The sequence below is a fragment of the Amblyomma mixtum genome, chromosome 10 (assembly GCF_055824585.1).
Source record: "Amblyomma mixtum isolate Tamu chromosome 10, ASM5582458v1, whole genome shotgun sequence".
In the NCBI taxonomy this organism is placed as follows: domain Eukaryota; kingdom Metazoa; phylum Arthropoda; class Arachnida; order Ixodida; family Ixodidae; genus Amblyomma; species Amblyomma mixtum.
This window is the reverse complement of record NC_143021.1, coordinates 19863979-19890348: the sequence shown is the minus strand read 5'-3', so window position 1 is coordinate 19890348 and position 26370 is coordinate 19863979. Positions and strand designations below refer to the sequence as shown.

Here is a 26370-nt window from a genome sequence, read left to right as displayed (position 1 = left end):
AATCGTTCGTTTAAGCAGTTTGTCAGCCAATATAGGTTTTCCTTTGCTTTCTACGTTCTTCGCGTCGCCGTCTCTTGCGTATTGTGCTGTAGGAGGTACAACCCAGACAAGCAACAAGCCCTCACGTGTACCCTACTTAGGGAACGCAGCATTTCAGATTGCGAGGCAAATATTCTCCCATGTGCACTTTGTTGTGTACCTGCATTGTGATATGATGTGTAGTGTCGTATAAAGATGTTACAGAATCCTTTAAGTGTCATGTGGAATGTGCTGACCTGTTCTCAGCATTTTTGAAATGCTGTTGCGAGTGTCATATGCTTGCATTCCACATTTAGAGTCACATTTGTTTCATATCTGTCCTTAAATGCATAGAAATAAGCACGGCGCGAATAAATTATGAAGAAACTGCAACGATATATTGCGTTGTTTCTGCCTCGCCCTGTGTTGCGCTGTCTATTCTTCAACAAAAGTCTATGTAGCCAGACTGAACACGTTCGCGTTTTTGTTGCTGCATGTGCGATCTTTGTTATCCAGGAACTCGTCGACGTAGATGAAACATCGAGGAACGTTCTTCACAGGTCGCAAGCAGATTGCAATACTGAGCGCAATGCTCCCGTACAAGCGGACTTTTAAAGCCATAAAAGGCTACCATATCAGCGATAGCTGAACAATTCCCGTGCGCATACAGTACGTGGCAGCAACGCATGTACATTGTTTCACGCGTACACAACAGTATGCATGCTGCGAGGCAGTTGCATCAAATGATGGCGTTTGAACACCACTTCACAACGGGGGCAGTGCTGATGGGTTGGACAGCTGCAGCTGACAGCACGCAATTTACTACTTATATGTAGGTGTATCTGCTGAGTGACCGTAAGCATTTTTCTCTATTCATGACGATGCCGAAGGTTTTTCGTGTTTAATTTGCAAAAACACCCAGATTTCCTTTAACTGCTCTTGTCCCTCCTCCTTAAAAAAAATGAAGTTTTGGTTTACATCCAGCAAGCCAGCATGCAGAAGAAAGTTGGATGTGTGTCTTACTTCAGAATGTACGAACGGAAGTTGAAGTCTTTAAGAGCATGCGCTGTACGGCCAGAACTGTTCAGGTCGACGAAAACTTTCGCAATGATGGTTGCAGGTCCCAGGATAATGAAGAGCAGCTGCATACAGTCTGTCCACACGACAGCTCTCAGTCCGCCCTGTTTCGCCGCATCAGTGGGGAAAGCAGACAGCAGTGCATAAACGCCAAGAGAACAATAGCGCGTGTACCATATTTCACGTGCGGTCAGTAATACGAATGACTTGAGCAGACAGAAGACATGTTTCACAACCTGTACGTACCAAAAAAAATAGTACTAAATTCTTTACGACCTTAGTCAAACGGTTTGTTTCAAGTTTCGTGATTTCCAAGAAATTCGTGATTTGTTACTACATGTTCAGTGGGTTTTTGTTAACGGCTCAACAACTATATCTCTAAATCATTGGCATTGGTCGAGAGTGTTAAAAATGGAACTGTTTCCTTTGGGGATGCTGATTTTTTTCATTATGCCAGTAATATAACCACAATAATGTAATGCAGAAAATTATTAATATTGCAGATTTTACTTTAGAAGTTACTGGGATACACGTTTCCAATATGGGAAAAGTTCTAGCCTTTTTTTATTGAGGTAAACCAAGGGAAATCCTGAGCAAGTTTTTTTTGTGAACTTGCCGATATGTCACCTCGTCTTCCTCAGCGAAAGGGGGAAGGAAGGAAGGGAAAACTTTATTTTCCCTAATGGTTTTTCCTGCGGTTTGGGGGCATCTAAAGAGACTTCTTGTTTCTACCCCCACGAGCCTTCTGTGTCGAAGTCGTCCGCCTCTAATCAGTGGTCGGTTGCCCTCAGTCCAGGGCTCCCCTGGCCACTGCCGCCCGTTGAGCTCGCTGCACCAGACCTTGTTGGTCTTCACACCGGTCGCTGGACAGCAGAGTCTCCCACTACTCCGCACTCGGGTTGTGTATTTTGGGGACCACATCTATGTTTTGGCAGGCCCATGTGATGTGGTATAGAGTAGGTTTTTCGTCGCACCAAGGACATTTGTCCGCGTATATCGTAGGGTGCATTTTGTTTAGTATATGTAGGTTTGGGAAAGAGCCTGTTTGTAATTGTCTCCAAGTGACAGCTTCCTCTCTGCTGAGAGATTTGTGCGGTGGGGGATATCGCATTCTTCTGCCTTTATAGTTTTGTAGTATGGCCGAGTATTCCCTGGGTGCTGGCGCGAGTTCCGCGGACTCGTCGGATGCTCGGAGAGTAATGCATTCTCGAGCTATCCTGTCGGCCTCTTGGTTCCGTGCCACCCCCGTGTGCCCCGGTACCCACGCAATTTTGTGTGGGATCCTGTCGTTTTGTTCTTCCTGGTTTTTAATTCTGTCGCTCGCTGCGAGGAGTATACGGAACGCGTGACGACCTATCCTGCCATTCATGTAATTTCGCCAGGCTGTTCGAGAGTCAGTGAGTATTGTTAGTGACCACCCGGTTCTATAGCCCTCCGCCACCGCTAGAGCAACGGCTACTTCTTCGGAGTCTGCAGCTGTGCAGCCTCGGAGAGACGGGCTGGTCATTTCGCGTAAAGACGGACCGACCACCGCCGCTACAGCGATTTTGGTATCTCCTCCTCTCCAAGACGCGTCTGCATACACGGTCGTGGCTTGTGGAGCGTATATTTTCTCGATGGATTCGGCCCTCGCTTCTCTTCTGCCTCGATGGAGGTTCAGATCCATGTTTTTTTGGTATTGGCGCTGCCTTGAGGGTCTTGAGATGCTCGTCGGGGATCGTTGCCGTCCTCAACATATCTGGCATCTGCTCGCGGTACCCGAGCCTCGACAGGAGCCCTCTTCCAGTTGTTGTTTGCAACAGCCTGAGTTTTTGCGACTCAAGCTGCGCCTCTCGTAGCTCCTCAAAGGTGTTATGTAATCCCAGGGCCATCAGTTTTTCTGTAGACGTGTTGCGTGGTAGTCGGAGCGCTGTCTTATACGCTTTGCGTAGCAGGGCGTCCGCTTGTTGTATTTCATTTTTGTTGAGGCACAGGTAGGGTAGGCTGTACGTGATTCGACTAACTACTAGGCTTCTGACTTGTTTTAGTGTGTCCTCTTCACGGATACCATGCCGCCTGTTGGCGATGCGGGTGATCATGCCTGCGACTTGTAGCGTTGTTGTTTTCAGTAGGGTAAAAATGTGAGTACTGCGCTGCTTGGATTGAACCCACATGCCCAAAATTCTTATTGTTGTCTTTTCGGGCATCGGCCATACCATGCTGAATACGCCGGTTCTCGAAAGGGGGAGCCATCACCCTGTGCGCTTTGGGACGTTAAACCCCGCAATGTAAACCTAAGCCATCACCCCTGTCATACTACAAGCTGCATCACACCCATATGATATGATAGTGCGAGCACAATGCAAGGCGTCACTAGCTCACAGGATGCCTCCCAGACATATTCATACGGACGGCTCACTTCTCATGCACTACACATACTGAAAAATCTCCCTGCACCCAGCTCACTCCCCATGGTAGGCACTGCCGGCTGAAGAATGTCCCCGGAAAACGCTGCATCAAGCACCACACAAAGCAATGATCGATCGTCTCTGGTTGGCCGCACAGCCGCTCTGTGCACCCCTCCCCTCCCCCTGATAATTTTCTTCGGTAACCTTCAGGAACAGCGCTTTATTTGTATCGTGTCGTCCTATAAGCCCCCCCCCCCCCCCCCCGGTGAATTTTTTCTAGCTCACGCAGGACATCTGAGGTGCGACCAAGCTTAGCAAGGTCATCACGATTCAGAAACGCGACTCGCGCTGACGCTTCGATTGCTAGATCTTTAGCCTCCCGCGTGAATTGATCGCACTCCTGAAAACCGAAAGTTCACCATGGGACCATGCACATTTTAAACAAGAAGTGACAGCGAACTGATAAATTTCAGCTGTGAGGAGACCATAACTAGCTTCCAAAACTCCCACCAAGGCTGGAGAATACGGCTCCTGTACCTTACTATCTCAGCAGACACCATGCAGTGATCACAGAATAATATCGGCCGTAATCAATAGCCATGTATATTATTCAACAGTCCCACAGGAACGGAGATCCTCCCTAGCTGAGCATGTGAGGAAAATTGAAAATCCGTGAAATTAACGCTATCGCATTACTTTCGGCCAAAAGTATGTGAAATTGCAGGGCTAGTGCCATTACGCACACGTAGCACTGAACGGTACTCGTCACTCCAAACAGAATTGAAAGCATTAAGCAATATGATTTAGCTATCCTCGCTCAGAACGACCTACGACCTACAAAAGAACGACCTACAAAAGACACTTCTTTTTCGGTGATTAACAGGCGCGTACACACAACTCAGCAGCGTTTACCTAAAATAGCAAAGTCGCAGCATGGAAGGCTCAGCTGACTATCTATGCTACACGAAAGGTCGCAAATATGCAGTCTGTGGTTGAGGAAAGCAAGAACACTCCAGAGAAGTCCTTTGAGTGGCTGGAAATAGTAATGATACGAATTTCCGAGGACGGAAATGGGTTCACTTACAAGCGGGGAACGAAGACGCCACAGAACGGCTATCGTCTGGCGGGTTCCACCGCAGAGTCTCGCACCCACCGAATCCATCGTCATCTTTCCACTGCACGGCGTGCCACTTCGCCCGGGGATGTCGAAGCTCGTCCTTGAACGAATGAGAGTTGGGATGGCAGCGTCTAAAACGGGCTACGTGAGCAACCTGGGCCTTGCGGGAGCGCCGATCACCTGGGCTGACTTTGGTGCCTATTTAATTGACGTCACTGAAGCGGTCGAGAACCAAATGCCAGAGTACTTCGAGAAGAATATCTGATAGAAGCCCCGCTGGTGCAGTGGAGACCAGTGTCAAACGCAGTCGCCTGGTTCCTACGTAACCGCAATGTGTCCCTGTCGTGATGTTCCTTGGTGCGAAATGGTATCTTGATCGTTTGGAGGCGAGCAAACAGGACGAGACGTCTGTCGCTTTGGCCAAAACGAGAGCAGCTGCCTGCAGATGGCGAGTCAAGTAGTCGACGCAAACAACAACCCAATGTTTGCTAGCGGTAGACTTGGGAAGCGGACGAAATGAACCCCGATCTTCTCAAATGAGGACTGGGGTGGGTGGACCGGTTTCAAAAAGCCGGCAAGCGCGAAAGTGTAGTGCTTAAAGAGTTGACGCTGCAGACAGCCTCCAACGTGCCGCTCAGTTGCCTGGTAAAGTCCAGGCCAGTAACAATAATGCCACGGTCTATGAGATGTACGAGAAAGCCCTTGGTGGCCGGAAGCAATATTGTCATGCATGTCATGATGGACAACGCCAAAAGAAGACTGCCGCGCACAATTAAAAGTAGACGTCCACCTTCTACTGAATAGTTCTTAAAGAGCACGCCCTCCGATATGACAAACGGCGTGATAGGAGTGACAGGAGCAGACGTACAGCCTTGATCGAAACACGGTTAGACACTAGGATCGTTGCGTTGTTGCTAAAAATTCTAGAGGCCGGGAAACTCCGCGGAGAAAGAAGATAAAGAGTCACCGAGATCCTCTTCGCATATCACTGCGTCTGGAAGGGGGAAACAGGAAAAATAGTCGGCATGAGCATGCCGACGACGGCTTTTATACGCCACACTAAAGTCGTATTCTTCAGGCGTAAGGCCCAACGAGCGAGTCGACCGGAAGGATCATGGAGGCCAACAAGCCAACAGAAGGAGTGATGGTCTTTAAAAGTCTTGAACTAACGTCCATATAAATAAGTCAAAGCATTAGCACTGCAAAGACGGCAGCGAGACACTCGACTTCCGTCACGGTATAGTTGCCTTCCGATTTCGTAAAAGTGCGCCTTGTGTATGCGACCACGTGGTGGGTGCCGTTGTGGACTTGCATAAGCACTGTGCCGACGCCCACGCCGCTGGGGTCAATGTGGACTTCAGTCGGCGCCGCAGTTTTGAAAGTTGCACAAAACCGCTGCACAAGTGAGCAAAAACTGCACCTGATGGAAGGCAGACACACCTGCAGAAGACCATAAAAACAGGGCGTCTTTATGATGGACGGAAATCAGGGGATGAGTAAGTTGGCCGAAGCCATGGATGAAGCCTCCAAATACCAGCAGAGGCCCATAAGGCTTCTAAGGTGTTTCAAAGAGTGTGGTTGGGGGAGGTCCTGTACCGCAGATATCATCTGTGGGTCCGGCCGGATACCTTCCTCGTCTACATGAAACCAGAGGACAAGCGTTTGCCGTTCACCAAGTGGAATTTCTTGTAGTTCAAGACCACCGAGGTCGTACGACACAGGGAAGCACGATACCCAGTCTTTCGTCATGCTCGCTATAAATCTCTCTGTAAACGATCACACATAAGACCACTCAATATCGTGTCCATTAGTCGCTCGAAATAAGAGGGGTTTTGACATATCTACTTTGCATATCACAAAGAGCATGACACTGAATTCATACAGTCCATCGCGCGTAACAAGCGCTGTATTCGCCCGGTCTGATGGGATCATGAGGATCTGCCAGTACCCAGAGGTCAGGTCGACGCGATATATGACGCACATTGAAGACAGTCCTCTGCATCATCAGTACGCCAGATCGGGTAGATTTCCTTCTCGGCGACAGCATTCAATCGATGGTAGTCTACCCGAAAGCGTCAGGAATTATTCTTCTTGCGTACGAGTCTAACAGGAGCAGCCCGCAGGCTCGACGACTCTCGGACGGTGCCTTTATTTAGTATATGTTGCACCTGCTCGCTGATCACCTTCCGTTAGGCCTGGGACTCGCTATAAGGCTTCTGTCTGCTGGGTTGAGCGGTGCCGGTGTTGATTTCGTGTTGCGTTCGAGAAACTGGCAGCGAAGGTACAGTGTCCAGCTGAAAGGCTCATCACGGATACAGCGGCGCCAGTATCAACTACAAAAATGTATTTAAGCCGCCAACACTCAAAGACACTTTGTTCTTCGGCATAACTACAGGCAGAGGAATTGGGGAAGACGTCTGCTCCTCGACCCCACTTCTGTCGGCGTCGGCTTTCCGGAGGCGGCGCTGAAGAGCGACGACGAGGTGATGGAGAGCGGCCACGTCTATGGGGCGGAGGTTTGAGAATGCAGTTTGTAAACGGGAGAGCCGGGTCGGGAGAGTCGGTCTTGGCGCGGCGGACAGTCACGAGGTGGGTTACACGATTCGGGCGTCGTGCCCACGACGATTCCAACGCAAGGAAGAAGACGATGATTAGTGGGATGGCTGTCTGACACCGGTCCATAATTTTCGACTTTATTTTCTCACTTCAGAGGTTTTTCAGTGTTTTTTTGGCGTGTGTTCTCGACGTGCCACGACCTGGGGGTCCCTGGCCACCGGCAAAAGCACGTCAGGCGACCTCCTAGCCGCTGTGCGCTGTATCCCCGCCGACACGGAGCATCACCACCAGCTGAACTCTACGCTGCACTGATGGCATCAGCGGCAACGGCGAGTCCAGCGGCCCCTGTAGTTGCGGCTACAGACCAGGGCTCGGTAAACAAGAGACTGCGCGACGACGAAGCCAGCAACGAGCCACTGACCGACCATCCGGAGGACATGGACCAAGCATCGTTTACAGTTGTCTCGTACAAGAAAAAGAGAGCTACCGGTGTTCCTGTTGCTTCAGGCCCACCGAGGTAGGAGGAAGGCTATGGAAAGCCAACCCTAACATTGTGGCTTCGGCGGTTGTAGTATTGACTGAAGAAAAAGTCCTCAGCCATCGCATTCACAAGGACGGGAGCCTGATGGTTACAGTATCGACGCTGCCCGCCGCCAACCGTCTGCTCACGGTAACTAAGCTGGCTGGAGTAGCTGTAGAGGCCCGAGTCCCATACTCTTACATGGCAAGTTATGGCAAAATACCACATGTACCTGTCACCTACTCGAACGAAGATGTGCAGGAATATCTACGCGACCAAGGTGTCCTTTGAACAAGAAGGCTAACCGCCTACACTCCTGAGGATGGTGGAAAGATAAAAGAGGCACGCCGTCGCACAGTTATATTGGAATTCGCAAAAAATGCGCCGCTACCAAAACGAGTAACGCTTGGATTCTGTAGTTACCCTGTAAATCAATACGTCGGAGCAGCAACTCAGTGCTATAAATGTCAGAGGCATGGCCACATATCAAGACACTGTACCGGCCCCGTGCGCTGCAAAGTGTGTGCTGGCCCCCATTCGCCCAAAGAATGCACTTCGAGAGCGCTACCTAAATGCGCTAACTGCGGTGGCCCACACCCTGATTCCTACGGAGGGTGTTATGAAAAGAAAGCAGATACAGTTGCTCGCACGGCAGAGCAAACACAAGCGCCATGAACCGCCACCTAATCCCGACGTACATCTTTCGTACATGCACCATTTTCCAGTGGAACGCTCGCGGGCTACGCTCTAAACTCTCAGATTTCCGGCAGCTCGTGCGAGCGTACCGCTTCCCCTTCATAGTCATCTGTGAATCACGCGTCGAGGAAACTTTCCGACCGCACGGATACTATTTCCATCATTCACAACGACCAGATAACGTCAGAAGATTGCTGATAGGCTTTCACAAGGATATCCCGGCCTCAGAGGTTGATGCCCGCCTCACAGCGACAATGAATACTTGTGCGCTGTCACAGTTATTTCTGGACAACAGGACACTCTGAGTGGAGTATATCTTGAGCCAGGCACGCCATTTGATGCTTTGAGACTTGAAAACTTGATAGCAAGGACGCCCTCACCGCATATTATTTGCGGAGACTTCAATGCTCATAATGAAATTTGGGGCAGCTCACATACATGTGTCCGAGGTGCCAAGCTTGCAAAACTCTCCAAGCATTCAGTTCACCCATTAAATGACGGCAGCATAACCTACCTCCGAGGCCCGACGACTACCAGCAGTATCGACGTGACATTTGTCACAAGTTCTTTCGCCCACAACTTTGGCTGGTGCACTGATTTGGAGACACGCGGAAGCGACCATTACCCAATCCTCATATCGGCTTCCCATGCGCAGAGGAACCCAAAGAAACTCCCTATAAAATCTACAGATTGGGAGGCATACAAGGACGCAGTAAGCAGAGGAGTTACTGCGGCAACTCGCAATGAAGAATTAGCATCCAAAATGGCGTATTGCCTGAGAGCGAGTACACAAATTACATCTAAAAATGATAGCCAACCTTAAAATGATGACACATTTCAAATGCTTTGCGCTATACGCACGCGAGCTGAAAGGAAAGCTCTGCTCACAAAACAAAAAGCCTCGATGACCTACGTGCATGCCGACGCGCACGTCACATTTGCCGCAACATAGATAAACTCAGTCGGTAAAGGTGGCGTGACTTTTGTTCTACGCTGGATGTTCGCCAACCATTAACCAATATTTGGTTGTTAGTTAGAGGTATTCGCACGCCACTTCAACCACTCCACCCCTTCGCTGCACTCTCCCTTCATGAACAAAAATCTATAAAAGAAGTCTCAGAAGAATACTGCAGGCTACTTACTGTCGGCAGGGTCAGGGATTCGACACTATCCGAAGATGGTCAGTCAGGCATCTCAATGGCGGCAGTACCAGCGTTAGACCTGCCTTTCACAATGAAAGAACTATCAACAGCTATTGCGGAGACAGACACACGTCTCCGGGTCATGATGAGGTGACCCATGACGCTATTGCAAAGCTACCTCACACCTCCCGTCTTCGACTCCTGGAGTATTACAATTCTTCCTGAGTGGCTGGTGAGGCCCCCTGGAATGGAAGCTGGCGAAAATTGTGCCCGTTTTGAAACCCTGTAAGCAGCCAACAAGCTACGCATCATTCCGGCCCATTGCCCTACTGAGCTACGTAGGTAAGCTCATGGAACGCATGATCTGCAAGCGCATAACTTGGTTCCTAGAAAGCCGAAATGAGTTCCCCAAGAAATGAACGGGTTTCGTGAAAACAGGTCTGCGACTGACCATATCAACGCCCTCGTCTCAACACTTGAGGAGTACCTTCACGTTGGGTACATCCCGACAGCCATTTTCCTTGACATCAAGGCCGCATTTGACTGTCTTTCACCATGCAATTCTCGCAGCCTTTGCCAGTCATGGCCTTGGAGGAAAGCTATACAAGTGGATTGGGCATTATTTAAAGGAACGGAAAATTTTTATGGCCACTCCAAACGGTCCAACACGCTTTCACGCAGTGGAGAGAGGCGTACCAAAGGGAGCGGTGCTCAGCCCTCTGCTGTTCAATATTATCCTTTTACACATAAGAAACCTTCCGCGAGGGGTACACATAACGATTTATGCTGATATATGCATCTGGACCGCAACCCCTTCCCGCTATACTACCCAGCAACGTCTTCAGAGAGCGCTATTGCACATTTCGATGTACAGAGGTCTTCGTCTCTCGCCAGAGAAGATTGTTGCAAAGGCGTTTACAAGCAAAAAGATGACCCGATATCCGCTTCTCCTAGGCGGACGGTCGCTACCATACGTACGATCCCAGCGATTCCTGGGTGTTGTAATCGACTATAACCTGTCATGGCCACCTCAGATCAAAAACCTCCGCGAGAGGATCACTGCAGCATCGCAAGTGTTCAGGTTCATGGCGGGAACACGGTGGGGTAGCAACTGCCGATCTACGCTTCTGCTTGAAAAAGCCTACGCTGAAGGAACCTTCCGCTTGTCTACAAGTGCTTCAGAGATTATCTACATCAAGCAATAAGACTCTCGTTGCCGCACGGAACAACTGCCTGCGAACATGCCTTGGCCTCCCAAAGGTTTCCTCTGCATCAGGAACAGTAGCGGAGGCAGGATGTCTCCCACTAGAGGTGATTGCCGCCCAGGAAACTATGCGTACCGATCTCCGCCATGTCCTTCAAGGGAAGAAGCACTTCCTACACCGTGTCCACCTAACTGACAGCAACTCTAGCTTTGGCCAGGCAGTGGAGCTCCCGCCCTACCCTACTATTAATCAGCCACAGAAACGACTACCTCTGGCCTTTCCTCCATGGACACTCTCTCCTCTAAATGTGAAGAAGTTTGTTCCAGGTGTGAATGCAAACAGCCGCATGCCACACGCAGCGCTTTTGCAAGCTACTCTCGCCTACTTAACCGAGGAATATACGGAGCACACCCATATTTTCACCGATGGTCCAACTACTAAAGAAACCTCTTCTTGTGGCCTTTCTGTGCCCTCAACAGGACATGCCCTTTCTTACCGGCTGCAGCGGAGGACATCCTCTGCGACAGCTGAGTTTCACGGCATTAAGGAAGCTGTTTCTTACATCCTGCGCCGAACCGCCGGCCGTTAGATTATCTTCACCAATCCAAAAGCATCTCTGCAGATCCTGGCCAACCTGCTGAAGAAAACGAATCACCAGCCAGTTTCTCTGGACATGGGTATCTACATCATTTAGCTATTTCCGCAGGTCACTGCATAACATTTCAGTGGGTACCTGCTCACTGTGGCATTCAGGCTAATGAAAAAGCAGATGAAGCGGCCCGTAAGGGCCATCAACATCAGAGATACATTGGAACTTTTTTCACGAAATCTGATGCGCCCCAAATGGCTAAAAGATTTGCTTCCGAAGAAACGTATCAGCTTTGGAGTTTGCCGACACATCAGTACCAATTTCTTCACTCAATCGACCCACATCTTAGATCAAGACTCTCACCCAGAATTCCTCGCCATCTGGAAACACTTTATCACCGACTTCGTCTGAACGCTGCATATACTAACGGCTTGCGATACCGTTTTAGACAAATGAACAGTCCGCATTGTGACAACTGTGCCTCGATAGAAACTTTGGAAGGTATCCTGCTTGTGTGCGCTGCGTATGCTAACGCATTTTCACCGGAACAGCGCGCACTAAGACACGGACAAGAAGGGAGACACGACACACACGAGCGCAGCGCTCGTGTGTGTCGTGTCTCCCTTCTTGTCCGTGTCTTAGTGCGCGCTGTTCCGGTGAAAATGAGTTACCAACTTGCCCAAGCATATGCTTGTATGCTAACGAGCGTGCGTACTATGAACATTGCATGCGGAAGCTCTGCCCAGTGCCCCTAACAATGGGCAAAGTTTTAGGTCCCTTAGCCTGCTTTAGGCAACAGAGACTTTCAATGAACTTTCTATTTACATCTTTAAAAGACATTGGACATCTCGATAACCCCTAAATTCACTTGCACGTTACCTTCATGCATTCTTCATGCAGTGAACTTCGTCAGCCTATTTGTCGGACTATGCACTCCATCATTTCATAGGTTACATCAATACTCGCCGTTGCATCCATAGTACCCATTTCATGGCTGCATTTTATCTTCGTCTTTTTTTTAACCTCTTCCACACTGCTCTCCTTGTGTCTTTATCTCCCAAATTCCCCTCCCTACTCAGAGTAGCATGCCAGCGATTTTGAAACGCTGGTTAAATTCTCTGTATTTCCTTAAAAAGATTCTCTCTCTCTCTCTCTCTCTCACGATTCCAACGGTAGCAAATTGGAGCCTCTGAGGAGCGTAGGGAACCGGGAAGTCGCTGGGAGGGTGGAAGGAGCTGCTAGATGCAGAACAGTGCTCTTCTTCGGGGCAGCGGAAGAACCGGTGTGTCGTGTCGAAGGATCGAAGGCGCCACCTTGGTCAGTACGAGTGCGTTGACCAGGGTGGGCCTTTCTGGTCAACGAGACTTGTGGTTCAGGGAGCCGAGCCTGGAACGAGCATGCGTGGTAGTCGGAATGATTCGTGCGGCCTTAAAATTGCCCGGTAAGCACTTCGTGGACGATGTGTGGGACGAAGGAATCAAGGTCGTCTCTTCCAGCAAAGTCCATGCTGGCGACAATGGACACGTTGGAAAGGCAGCTGGGGAAAAAGCGGCGGATCTTTAGTGCATCAAAAGTCTTGCAATGGCGAATGACGTGACAAGAAGGGGCGAGGTTGTTCTTCGTAATCAAGAACTGATACAGCCTTGAGAAAAAGTCTTCATGAGATGGCCTGCTCTGTCCTCTTCAGTCATGGAGCGGTTCGAAGTGGTGCATAGTTTTAGCACTTCCTCAATATACATTCTGCAAGTCTCATTAGGTCGCTGTGCTCGTTCGACCAGTGTTTGTTCGGCATTTTCGACAGCGTGTTACCGAAGCACGCCTTGAGCCCGTCCGCAAAACTGTGCCAGGTAATAAGACCGTGTTCATAGTTCTCTAATATAGATGCGCTGTGCCCACAAGAAAGAAAAGAACGTTCCCTAGCAGCATCGTCTTGTCCCAGTGGTTATATTTGTTCACTCGCTGGTACAGTTGGAGCCACTCCTCTACATCCCGGTCCACGCACCAGAAAACATGCCGGGCTCGCTCTTAGGGAGCCAGAACCTGAACTATTCCGAGTTCCGGTTAGGTGGAGGATCCGCCTCAGACGTGCTGGCAGGTGGATTGTTGCCGTCGCTGGTCCAGGACGCCAAAACTCCACCTACACCAAGTGACACAAAGTCGCGAGGACGGGAACGCGCTTATTTACAAACGCGGATCGGAAGCGTTCGGTATGGTCAGTGTCAGATGAGCTTCACCGCCATCTCGCGACCATCGAGTCCGTCATCTTTCCACTGCACTACAGTGCGGAGCGCAGCAGTGCGTCGTGGCTCACTGGTTATGGCACTCGACTGCTGACCCAAGAGACGCGGGTTGGATCCCGGTCGCGGGGGTCAAATTTTTTGGGGGGCGAAATTCTAGAGTCCCGCATACTGTGCGATGTCGTGTGCGTTAAAAAACCACAGCTGGTCAAAATTTCCGGCGCCCTTCACTACGGCGTTTCTTATAGCCTAAGTCGCATTGAGACATTAAACCCTCATAAACTGCACCAAAAACGAATTGAACAAATTCCGTCTTCTCGTCTGAGGATAATTTTTCTGCTAAGATGACAGCTACATTGCCGCTCAATCTGTGCAAAAGGTGCTTGAGTTTATAGTGACGCCTTTGCTTTCGGATAGCGCTTACACTGAGGATAGCGACCTCAAATGCTGCAACCGCCCCCATTTGTGATGCTTGCCTTACTGAATTCCATCCGCCGGAATGGGGAGAACCGCCTGTGAGTTCGCGGCCTTCAAGGCAAGCGTCGACCTCTTTTTCCAAATCACTGTTTCCATCACCTCCGCGTCAGATGCCATCCCCTTAGCTCCACTGTCACGCGGCTACTCATCTGCAGGACGCTTCAGCGATGTGCTGTTGTCCGCTGCTGTCTATGGAGGCATCCAATGCGGTCAAGGCCTCCGCCCATGAAATCGGGAGAACCACACCACTCACAGTCGCTGGTTCAACTGACATTTCAACAGACATACTGGACGCTGACATTGTCAACGGCAAAGCATGCACTCTGACAGCGCAGTATCCACAGCCCTCGCTAGAGTAGGTTCCATCTCCTGAGGCACTTGCGTGACAAAATGCTTCTGCTCGGCAAGGGCAGGGCGCAGTGCATCAAGCTCGCTCGGACCAGGGTCCGAAGGCTTGGGTTCAGGAGGCTTGAATCCAGCAACTTGCGATCTCTTCCTATGGGACGGTACAAACTTTGGACACTCCACACCTGGAACATGATTGGTGACCTCACCAGAGGCATCAACAACCTCCAATATATCCATGATGTGGTAAGTGGCTGCATCTTACTTTTTTCAACCAATGACACTGTCGCAACCTTTTGGCGTACATCACGACACAGTTGTCGACGGAGTGGCCAAAGGGACGGCATTGTGTACATCGTGGCGTACGGCACCGTCATCGTACATGACCAATCCTGCTGCACTGAAGACCGAGAGGAGGTCTGCCGGTGAATATAATCAACGACTCATTGTCAAATACAGACAGCGTATCGGCAACACATTAAGTTGAAACGTCATCCTTCAGCGTCAGCGAGACCTCACCGTACTCTGTTTCCATGTTTTCCATACCCTGAAACAGACTCTTTTCTCGTTCCAGTGGACAGAGCCGTACGGCTCCAAAACTCCCACTGTCCTGCGGTTCTCTATGTGTTGTGGGAGCCAAAGAAGGTCTAACATGATATTTCTGTTTTCGGGACCCAACGCTGCATATCTAACGCCGCTGACATGAATCTTAGGCAAGTCAATTACCTTCGGCTTTCAAAGACTTGATTCACATGGCACCGTCCACACGTGGCTAACGGATATTGTCCTATACACGCAACATCCTGAAGGACCATAACGACTGGAAGGGCATCCCGGAAGTCAGGAGTTCGATACGTATGGCCCGTGAAGTGGGCATGCAAAAACACAATGTTGAGGACAGCTTTACCGGTTGTGAGACGAGGCCGCACAATCCTGTGGTCGTCCCCGTCACATGCAGAAGTGGCCAGGCCTCATCCAACGGCCGACGGACTCTTTTCAGCAAAGAGCATAGCAAACCGTGGCCGTTCAGAACGCCTTTCAGGCTATCGCCACAGCCGACCACGCCTTGCGTTAAAATTTACCACGCTCTCGCGCTCTGCATTGAGGAGCGTTGTCTTCCCCAGTTTCTATCTGCTCCGTCCCGCGGTACTGCCCGCTCATCGTCTTCTTCGTAGCATAAACAGGTGCCTTTGGTCTCACTAGAATGCACTAAACAGTCTGCAGTTTTTTCACCTAACGTGCCACTGACTCCCCAATAGATGTTACTTATTCTTTTTGTTATGTGTAACTACCTTGGTCTACAATTATGAAAGAAGCCAACAGCCACAGAAACCAAGGGGCACAGGGGAGTTTTAATTTTTTAAATTTATTTTGTGGTGTTGATCAATTTAGAATATTACTGATTATGTTATCGCTAACAGATAATTGATTAGAAAAGCAGTAGAAAAAACAACCACATGCCGCCGGTGGGATCCGAACCCACGACCTCCTAATTACGCGTCCGGTGCTCTACCTCTGAGCTACGGCGACGGCTGTCAAATCTTCTCCTTTTCGGGGGTATTTATGTTTACAAGTAACCTAACCTTGAGAGTGTTCATCAGAGCCGCCCACGTTCATAAGCGGCGGACGTAGAACGTCCTGAGTTACCGCAAGTGTGACGTAGAACGTCATCGAACGGAGAGGGTGGAAGCTGCGTGAGAACCCTCTTATGCTTCCTATGGCGTCAAGGCTGCCAGAACCGAGGCCCTCGCTAAGCAATTAAGCAAACATGGGATGGGGAATGAGGGGCTCGTTATAAATATGAAAGAAGCCAACAGCCACAGAAACCAAGGGGCACAGGGGATTTTTAATGTTTTTATTATTTATTTTGTGGTGTTGATCAATTTAGAATATTACTGAATATATTATCGCTAACAGCTAATTGATTAGAAAAGCAGAAAAAAACAACCACATGCCGCCGGTGGGATCCGAACCCACGACCTCCGAATTACGCGTCCGGTGCTCTACCTTTGAACTACGGCGACGGCTGTCAAATCTTCTGCTTTTCGGGGGTATTTATGTTTACAAGTAACCTAACCTTGAGAGTGTTCATCAGCGCCACCCACGTTCATAAGCGGCGGACGTAGAACGTCCTGAGTTACCGCAACTGTGACGTAGAACGTCATCGAACGGAGAGGGTGGAAGCTGCGTGAGAACCCTCTTATGCTTCCTATGGCGTCAAGGCTGCCAGAACTGAGGCCCTCGCTAAGCAATTAAGCAAACATGGGAAGGGGAATGAGGGGCTCGTTATAAATATGCGGTAACTAAGGACGTTCTGCGTTCGCCGCTTATGAACGTGGGTGGCGCTGATGAACACTCTCAAGGTAAGGTTACTTGTAAACATAAATACCCCCGAAAAGCAGAAGATTTGATAGCCGTCACCGTAGCTCAGAGGTAGAGCACCGGACGCGTAATTCGGAGGTCGTGGGTTCGGATCCCACCGGCGGTATGTGGTTGTTTTTTCTTCTGCTTTTCTAATCATTTAGCTGTTAGCGATAACATATTCAGTAATATTCTAAATTTATCATCACCACAAAATAAAAAAAAATTAAAAATCCCCTGTGCCACTTGGTTTCTGTGGCTGTTGGCTTCTTTCATATTTATAACGAGCCCCTCATTCCCCTTCCCATGTTTGCTTAATTGCTTAGCGAGGGCCTCGGTTCTGGCAGCCTTGACGCCATAGCAAGCATAAGAGGGTTCTCACACAGCTTCCACCCTCTCCGTTCGATGACGTTCTTCGTCACACTTGCGGTAACTCAGGACGTTGTACGTCCGCCGCTTGTGAACGTGTGTAGCGCTGATGAACACTCTCAATGTTAGGTTACCTGAAAACATAAATACCCCCGAAAAGCAGATTTGACAGCCGTCGCCGTAGCTCAGAGGTAGAGCACCGGACGCGTAATTCGGAGGTCGTGGGTTCGGATCCCACCGGCGGCATGTGGTTGTTTTTTCTTCTGCTTTTCTAATGAATTAGCTGTTAGCGATAACATATTCAGCAACATTCTAATTTGATCAACACCACAAAATAAATTTTAAAAAATTAAAAATCCCCTGTGCCCCTTGGTTTCTGTGGCTGTTGGCTTCTTTCATATTTATAACGAGCCCCTCATTCCCCTTCCCATGTTTGCTTAATTGGTCTATAATTGCATCTTCCTGCTGTAAATGCGATGTAAGAAAGTGAACATATTCTCTGGAACAGCTCCCGCTCAACGCAGCGGGATGGTCCTTGACAGCAACGCATTCATGCGCGAATTTTTATATATGCCCATTTAGGTATTTTTGACACAAAGTTATTTACATCACAGTACACGTTAAGATCAGCGTAGTACATTACCTGGTCAGATGTAGTTGCATTAGTATCGCGATTCTACGACTAAGAACCGATTGCTCTTAAAATCGGCAGTCAGGTCCCCTGTACTTCAAAAACATTTGATTTTGGGCAGTATAATTGCACCACTGAAAACTGCAGAGCTAAGATCCTATTCTCCGCGGTTCTTTTCTAGTACTAACCGACAATATTCAAAGCGCAAGTTTGTCTTTTCTAAAACGAGGAGCATTCTAAAACATTCTGTTGGCTTTTTAACGAAATGTCCAGCCGCGAACCAGATTTCGAAACTCATTACGCACTTTGACAGGCTCGCAAAAGAACTATTCAGCATAATTTTAGCTGTCTAAGGACGTCGCGCTGAAAAGCAGAAATTTATTTCGTCATGTTAATTACGAGTGACAATACAGTAAACATTAAAGTGCACAAAACTAAAGGCTACTTGGGTGGCCCGAATGCATCAAAACTATCAGCTGTGGAAGTAGGTCTCAATGAATTCAGCTTTGCAATCTAAAGATCTCGAGAGCGTCCATTTCATACTGTGTCTCCTTATGACCCTGAAAATAGGGCTACCGTTTTGATAAATAGCAAGGAACGCTCCTGAATATGCAAGTAAATGCGGCTTGAGGGAGTTGGTATTTACCACTTGCCTATGAGCTCGCATCTATGCACGCGAAGGGCAGTTTTGCAATGTCATGCATCCTGGGCGTTCAGTACAGGTGGCAACCGCATACACATTCCCGAACATATACAAGAGATTTGAGGGCATTGGCTGTTTTCAATTTGACTCACCAACGCCGTGTAAATAGTTCCACAGAGTCCAATTACGATGTTGCACCAGAGAAGAGGAAAACCGAATACTGAAATAAATATAATATTAAAACTTGCTTGTTATGGGCAACTTAAGACATAAGTATGTTTAAAAAGAGTGCAAGTAATCAATATTTTAAAAATGTTCACGAAAAGCCAACACGCGAGTCCACACATGGTCATTGTGGACTCGCGTCGAACGTTGAATGCCGTGGCTGAAAGTTTCCATAGTAAAAAAAAGAAAACTTTTTTAAAGTAGGGGAAAGTCTGGGGCGAGAGCCTCAACATTTGAACAATATTGAATGCGTGTGAAGCAGAACAACAGAATAAAGACAAGACCAATAAACACAAATATCCGCGGCACTCAGAATTAATTATTACCCCCGCCCTCAATCCAAAAAAAATAAAGCGCTAAAACCTAAAAGAGGGCAATATTTGTGTCTTATCGGATATTTTCTTTTATACACACCGTGTGGAAACATCAAAACGCAGGATAATGTTGCAGTTAACAAACACATAATAATCAATATTCTGCTGACTCAGATAGCGCCCCTTTTCTGCATGTGAAAAAAACTGTGAATATTTGCTAGAAGCTTTGATTGCTCCTTCTGCAAAGTGACTTAGCGATACAGAAATGTAGTACGTAACTACTGCTGTAGTACGTAACTAACTACTGTAGTACGTAACTAACTAACGCCATTACTACTGCTCACATTTTTCGCCAGCTTCCTGTCCGACCGTTTATGCAATTGGCTCTTTTACGAACGTAGCGTTTGCTGCACGAAAAACAAATTTCTTCAGCTACTCCTGATTCGCATCTCCCAAGAACTTTTTTGAGAGGAGTGCGTTTTACTTATTCAGTTATTATAATTGTAGACAATGAAACACAGCGGAGGGAGCCGCAAAAGTGCGCAATTTGTTTCACGAACTGAGAATGTTTGTCTACGCGGATGATCAGGTCAGGTTTCAAACTTCTAATTTCTTTTTCAGTCAGTTTGAACGACGCTGCATTTCTTCAAGAGGACTCCTAATGCTGATTGCAGAGGAAGTGTAGCCTGATGCCGTGACTGCGCACGAGATGTGCCCCGCATTTGATTAGGGAGCGATTTTTGAGAAGCAGATTCCAGGCACAAGTTAGCTGGGATCTTAAATGCTGCAATTAAGCCTCATTCACATGGCTTAAGAGTTCTTTGGGGGGCAGGCAAGAAGCCCCTCTAGCACGAAGGGTCTCAAGAGTTTTTCTGCGTAAATCAAAAACTAAAGCATATTTGGACTGGGAGCAACAGAAATTAGGGTCCGCCATCATATGCTCGTTAAGCCTGTTACAGCATTAACAATAGCACCATGTTCTAAATCGTCGAGCTTTCCCAAGCTAATGAGAATTAAACATTTTGGTATGCTTTAATAATTTTGTGTGGGTTAAAAACAGGACAAAATAACACTGAAGAACGATGGATAGCTGGGCGAGTTGGTAAAAGTTCATTGTGGGTGGTACAGCACGAAACACAGCAAAGCACGAAGTATGTGGTGTGGTTAAAGCACAGTCTGTGATGTCTCTTTCTTTTTTGCTTTTGTCTGTTTCGCGCTGTACCAGCCGCAATGATAAAATGACATCTATGTTCGCCATACAGTTGTAGACGGAGCGTAAATCTAAGTATTATACGTCCTTACCTGTGACAATAGTAAGGCTTGCTGCGAAGATGGTTAGACCTCCAAAGCTTACCTTTAAAAAATATACGCTAGTTTTAGTGCACTTCGTACTGCGGAAAAAGTAAGGCAAGTTTGGAGGTCACTAGGAGAGCAGGTGCAGAAACGTTAGAGATGACTGGGACGACCCGCACTGGGAGAATGTGAAAGCACTGATGCCTCCTTCACATTCGTCGCCTCTCTTTGCTTCACTTTACTCTGTTTGCCTGTCTTTTTGCCTCTTTTTCTCTCTTTTGACTGTCGGCTCTCATTGTACTTCTTCCAATTTTGACGTCTGCCGATATTTTCTCGTCCTCGCTCTATATGCACGTCTGGGGCTATTTTGACGTGTAAATAAAATTTTGGCTTCTAAGTAATTAACTATTTGCATCAGATCAATAAAATTTGGTGTACATCGACATTTTATTATCCTCTGTCACTTGGTGGTGTTTTTTCGCGTAATTTTGAGGTTTAGTACTGTTTTCACGTCCTCACTTTACGTCGACATCCGATACTGTTTCCACAAATCTAAGTAACATTTTTGGCTCTTATTTAATAAATAATTACTCCACATCGGCCGAGCTTTCACCTGCATTATTCTCACATCATCCCGAAAGACGCGGATTCGATCCCGACCGCGGTGGCCGAATTTCGATGAAGGTGAAATTCTAGAGGCCCGTGTGCTGTGCGATGTCAGTGCACGTTAAGGAACCCCAGGGGGTCGAAATTTCCGGTGCCCTTCACTACGGCGTCTCTCAAAGCCAAAGTTGCTTTGGGACGTGAAACCCCAATAAACCAACCAACCACCCTTTATCACACAAATTGTTTTTCGCTTAACTCTCACAAGAACAGAGAAACAGCTGCCGACACGTTTTCGTACACGAAATCTTCAACATAGCGATTAATAAACGGCACTGCCCATTTTGGAGCAGTTGTGGGGTGCGCTATGAAATGCGAGAGCTTGTTTTACATTTTGCATTTAGAATGCTTTATGCTCTTCTTGCTATATAGTGTTTTACCTAAGACTTTCCACAATTTTTGAAAATAGGCTTTCAGAACTAGAAGCGCCCTTTTTTCGGCACAGCATTGCCAGTGGTATGGTAAATCATAATGCAGCTGAAACTTGATAACTAGCAGGATGGTTAACTAATATTGGCTAGCTAAATTCTTAAATATGGCTTTTAGGGTCATTTATTGCTGAGAGGCGTGTAGTTGACCGTAATTAATATCAATATAAGTTTTTACTATTTCGAACCCGCCGTTACCTTCAGCGCTGTAGTCGGCAAATTTTGGCTACATCGTGCTAAAATACATCTGCTTTCGAGAAGCTTTCAGGCAAAGCAACATCTTTAGGTCTCGTAACTCACTGAAATAGCCAAAAATTGTTCGAGCACAGCGCCGACGTTAACCGCATTTTCGAAATTCTAAAACCTGATTTGGATATTGCCTACAATGGGTTAGATTCCTTTCAATAATTAAGCACCATAAAAGTAATAGTTAGAAATTTGACATTTCAGTGTTAGTTAAAAAGCCTACTAGTCAGTACGTCTTAGATGTAATCTGATGTACCACGCCGATGACAATATTATGCCCAAAAGAGCTCTGTTCGAACTCAAAAAGCCTATTTTTTTTTTAAATCGTGCAAAGTATTAATGAAACACACTGTGTATGGTGAACAAGATTGGCGGCAAGGGGCCCCACTGTCATAAACTTGTTTGTGTGCCCACTTCCGCCGCACTATTTAGCCGTTCGAGTAGATCGCCAGTACAGAAAATATTCTCAGCCTGTTCCTATGGCGGCACGTGCACATGAGAACAGTCTTCATGCACTTTTTACGTTCCACAGCCGAACTGTACTCGCCATAAAAAACAGACCGGAGAAATTGACCTCTATCACAAAACTGCTAGATATTTTGACTGTCATCATGATGCTCGTCATCATGACTATTTATCCCTGTCATCACGCTATATTCAGCTGTGTAGCTTTTAGGTACCTTTAACTAATTTTTGAACCTACTTATCAATAGCATTTGCCCCCTCAGCACGCATAGAGAAAACTTAAAAGACACGTCATTCAAATTTCCTCCTTCCAAAAATTAAATATCTTCTAAAAGCCCACAGCGTTAACTACAGATGTTCACAAGATTATTTATCATAGAAAACAATGCAAACAACCTCATGAGTTCAGCTTACATTCGCTTATTTTTACAAACTTACGTTGCATAAATTTTGCTTAGATTATCTCTGTATCAGAAAACAAATAACGAAAAATTAAAACGTCCACAATCACAAACACTGTCATGTTTCGTTTGTGGACGATACAAAAAGCATAGCCCGAGAAATTCTCTCCAATAGCGGAGAGCAATGCGGCGAACAGTCGGGCAATCTCTTAGCGAAAGATTGAAGGAGAGCGCAAACTATGCCAAAAGCACATGTAAAGCAAAAGTTATTGATGGTTTTCTCACCTCATACTGCAGGAGAAAGCAATCCGCACTGACAGTGCATTCGCTTTTGAAGAGAATGTGATTCTTCAAAAAAAGCAAGATATGTGTAACTCGTAAAACTGCACCTGCCGCGGTTGCTCAGTGTTCACGGTGCTTGGCTGCTGACACGATAGACGAGGATTCGATTCCGACCGCGGCGGCCAAATTTCGATGAAGGCGAAATTCTAAAGGTCCGTGTGCAGTGCGATGTCAGCGCACGTTAAAGAACCCAGGTGGTTTAAATTTCCGGAGCCCTTCACTACGGCGTCCCTCATAGGCTGAGTTGCTTTGGAACGTTAAACCCCAAAAGACCAACCAAACCGTAAAACTTTAGAATCCGTACGAATAGGTAGAAACCGGCAGTGCTGCGTCAGAAAGGCGTCTGTTGCCCTCTATTATAAAGACCAGACTTTATTGCATATCTCTCCGCAACACTCTTGTCTGAGACATACTACATGTGTCCGGGAACTGCTCAAATAAAGCGGTACTGTTTGTCCGCTGTCCCTGATTGTGTACGTTTTTTTCTTTTTTGTTTTTTTTTCTCTGCAGCCGCCAAGATTTCTCGTGCCAATTCGCGCAATTCCCCTGAATATTACAAGGAACTATTTTGCAGATGCCTGAGTATTATAAGTTAGAAATTGAGTTGCTTACCATGACGAACATATAGATGGCGCAAGCAGTCAGGGATATAGCTGAGTTGAACCGCAGCCGAATGTACTAGAAGAGAAAGGAGCAAAATCAGTCATCTAAGGACGCGAAGGCTCATAGCAGGTACAGTACGGTCCAGTGTTAAAGGGAACAGGCGATCGCGTGCCCTCCGCGCTTCACGAAGCACTGCCGGCCTAGATGCGGCGAGAATAGGCGGCATCAGGCGCATGCGCGGAACGACCAGCCATCATGCTTACTGCGCATGCCTCTTGTGCCGACAATTCCTACAAGTTCTCGGCAGCAGCGCTCCGGGAAGTGCGGAGGCCACGCGATCTCATGCTCCCTTTGACATTGGACCGTACTGTACATCAGTTGTGTTCAGCCATAGCCTCCTTTATACTCTCTATGCCTGTCAACGCGCCGCGCGAACTATAGAGCGGCGCCGTCGGGTAAAGTTGCGCGGCGCTGCCGCTCGCGCCTCTGAGGGCGCCACTGACGTAGGTGTCGAGGTGCACTGATGCGAATGCCGGCGTGAGTATGGGAGGGCTGTTATTCGCTCGCGGAATAACTGCTACTAAGCATGAATCGTACATATTCGTTAAATTTACTTGTGAGGCCGACATCCTCTAAGCATAACAAGTGATCACGTTAGTTTTTAGCCAGTAACACCAAAGCTATGACATGTTATGTGATGCAGTGTGGGCATGGCTCGAAAAACTGCATGACTGCTTCGCTAGCATCAGTGGTAATAGGACCGTTACAATGGTAGTCTACGCTACGCTAAAACAAAATTTAAGACTAAAGGCACCAGCATTTATTAAGGCGGAAGCCTTTAATGCCTCATCGTTGTAAGCAGGAGCTGTCGACAGAGAATGTCACGCTTTTCAGTTGGTCGAAACGGTCGTCACGTCACAGTGCGCGAATTTCAATCGGGGCCAATTGTACTTTGGCTGCTAACCATGCAACCAATTAAAGGGGTCGTATAGTGATGCTCCAAGTAAGTTTGAGATTAGTTAATTGCTTACTTAACTAATTAGTCTAATTAACCTTTCTAGTCCGACCAGATGAATAAATAAAACCAAGTTAGAAATTTGCCGAGCTTGGGAATCGAACCCCGGTCTCCGGAGTGCGAGTCGAGCACGCTTCCACTCCGCCATGCCAGCACGATGGTTTCGAATGAACAAAGGTGCGTCTAGTGAATACGGTGTCTTCGTTCACTCCCATCTTCCTCCCTTCCCGTTACGGTGAGGTTTAGGTGTCCACTGAGATATGAGAGACAGATAATTTCCTTTCCTCAGAAACCAATTTACCGACGAGCAAGGCGTAATTGTCCGCGCTTCAGATTGGTCCAAATTGTGGTGACGTCACCACGCGCGAATTTTGACGGGTGTCCACCGAAATATGTGAGACAGTTACTGCGCAACTTCCTTTCCTCAAATACAATTTTCGACTAGTGTCTACTCAGATATGTGAGACAGTTAATGCGTAATTTCCTTTCCTCAAATACAATTTTCATTTTCTTCATTACGGCCCCTCTTTCTTCTTTCACTCACACTTCCTCCCTTCCTGTACGGTGCGGCTCAGGTGTCCACCGAGATGACAGAGAATTACAGCCCCATTTCCTTTCCTCAAAAAGCGTTGCGTTCAAAGGGCAACGCATCGCGCCGAACGGGTGGTGGCGTTCCTTGGACACCGTGGCAGCGCTACAACACGCTTTCGCGTTCCACTTCTAAAGGCGAAGCTTAAGCGTCATTAATTGGCAGTTAATTAATGCACCAACAAAATGTGCAGTGAACAATCACGTAGCAGAATGCAGCACTCAGGCTTTCGCCTTTCAGCACTTTAGCCGCTAAAGTTCCTCGTAATTTTTTACACATTTCACAACAGCAGCTGTGCTACAAGAGTAACTACTTTTACAGCTTCATGACTTTTCGTGAGAGTGGCTTCTGCCGAAACAGCGGCTTATACAAATCATTCTTGTCTGTTATCGGAGAGGCGTAGTTCACCAGCAGTGGTCTGATGAATCTAGTTGCCACAAGTAGAGAAAAATGTTCATGGTGACTGCTGTCACTGACAGGGCACTTCAGCAACCTTGATTTACAGATGGCTGGAACAGCTGCATCGGTCAGGTTTTTCAATGGATTTTGAAGTCTTGGGTTTTCTTTTAAGCTTCTCTCCACAAACAGCCGCAGCCTAAGACATAAAGTAACTCGTCAGATGGGTAAAGCAGCCCACCACGGTCCTGTGCTCGCGTGAACTGCTCGAATGGGTTACTAGTAGGTGGCTTGGTTGCGAGTAAACAGCAGTGCTCACATTCCATATGTTCACTTATCACACGAGCGATGTAGCCACCTACATAGAACGTGGCCGACAGCTACAATGTATCTAGAGAAGCAGGGACATGCTGCACGTCTAAGCGCCCCAAGACTTCCAAAGCAGCCTCTGGAAGCTCATCACTGCTCCCAAGTGCACATAGCTATGCAGTCCTAAGTCCAGTGCTGTGGTGACTCTGTGTTCAGATGTCGTGGCAATTCCCATCCTCAAGACTTTTTCGAGTCCTGACAGTACTGTCCGCACGGGAAGTTGGTCGTTGCATCCCAGTGACCGCCTCAGTGTTCCAAACAGCGCTTCAAATGGGTCACTGCTGAATTTCCGCGTTGGTACAAAACGCAACTTCTCCTCAGCTAACAGATAGCGAATGCAGCAAGCAGTCGAGTAAGTTGTGAGCAGAAGGGCCTCGCACGTTTCGGCTGTGAAAAAGGAACGAGGATAAGTTGCATCTTTCTTTAGTTGGTCAATATATAGCGGAAATGTAACTTCCAGCCATTCCAGCCTAGAATCATTTTTTGTCGTCAAAGTGCCTGACGTCAGGGAAATTTTGCTCGATATGTTGGTACTTATTGGCGGTGTCGTGCAGTAGGCACCATTGCTCTCCATAAATAGTATTGTTGGTTCCGCATAGGCAAATGATGTATGGCAGCTCTGTCCTGCGTGCTCTTTCAAAAACTCCAGAG

General features: G+C 47.6%; 1 protein-coding gene across 1 annotated transcript in view; it reads right to left on the bottom strand.

Moving 5' to 3' along the window:
* LOC149325292 (sodium-coupled monocarboxylate transporter 1-like) overlaps positions 1-26370 on the bottom strand; it is an 81556-nt gene that overhangs the window by 41653 nt on the left and 13533 nt on the right. The window contains exons 2-5 of the mRNA XM_089562605.1: positions 23360-23425; positions 20212-20263; positions 18523-18590; positions 1042-1199 (exon numbers count right to left, since the gene is read on the bottom strand). Coding sequence (XP_089418731.1) covers positions 1042-1199; positions 18523-18590; positions 20212-20263; positions 23360-23425 — 344 coding nt within the window. The remainder of the gene's footprint in view (positions 1-1041; positions 1200-18522; positions 18591-20211; positions 20264-23359; positions 23426-26370) is intronic.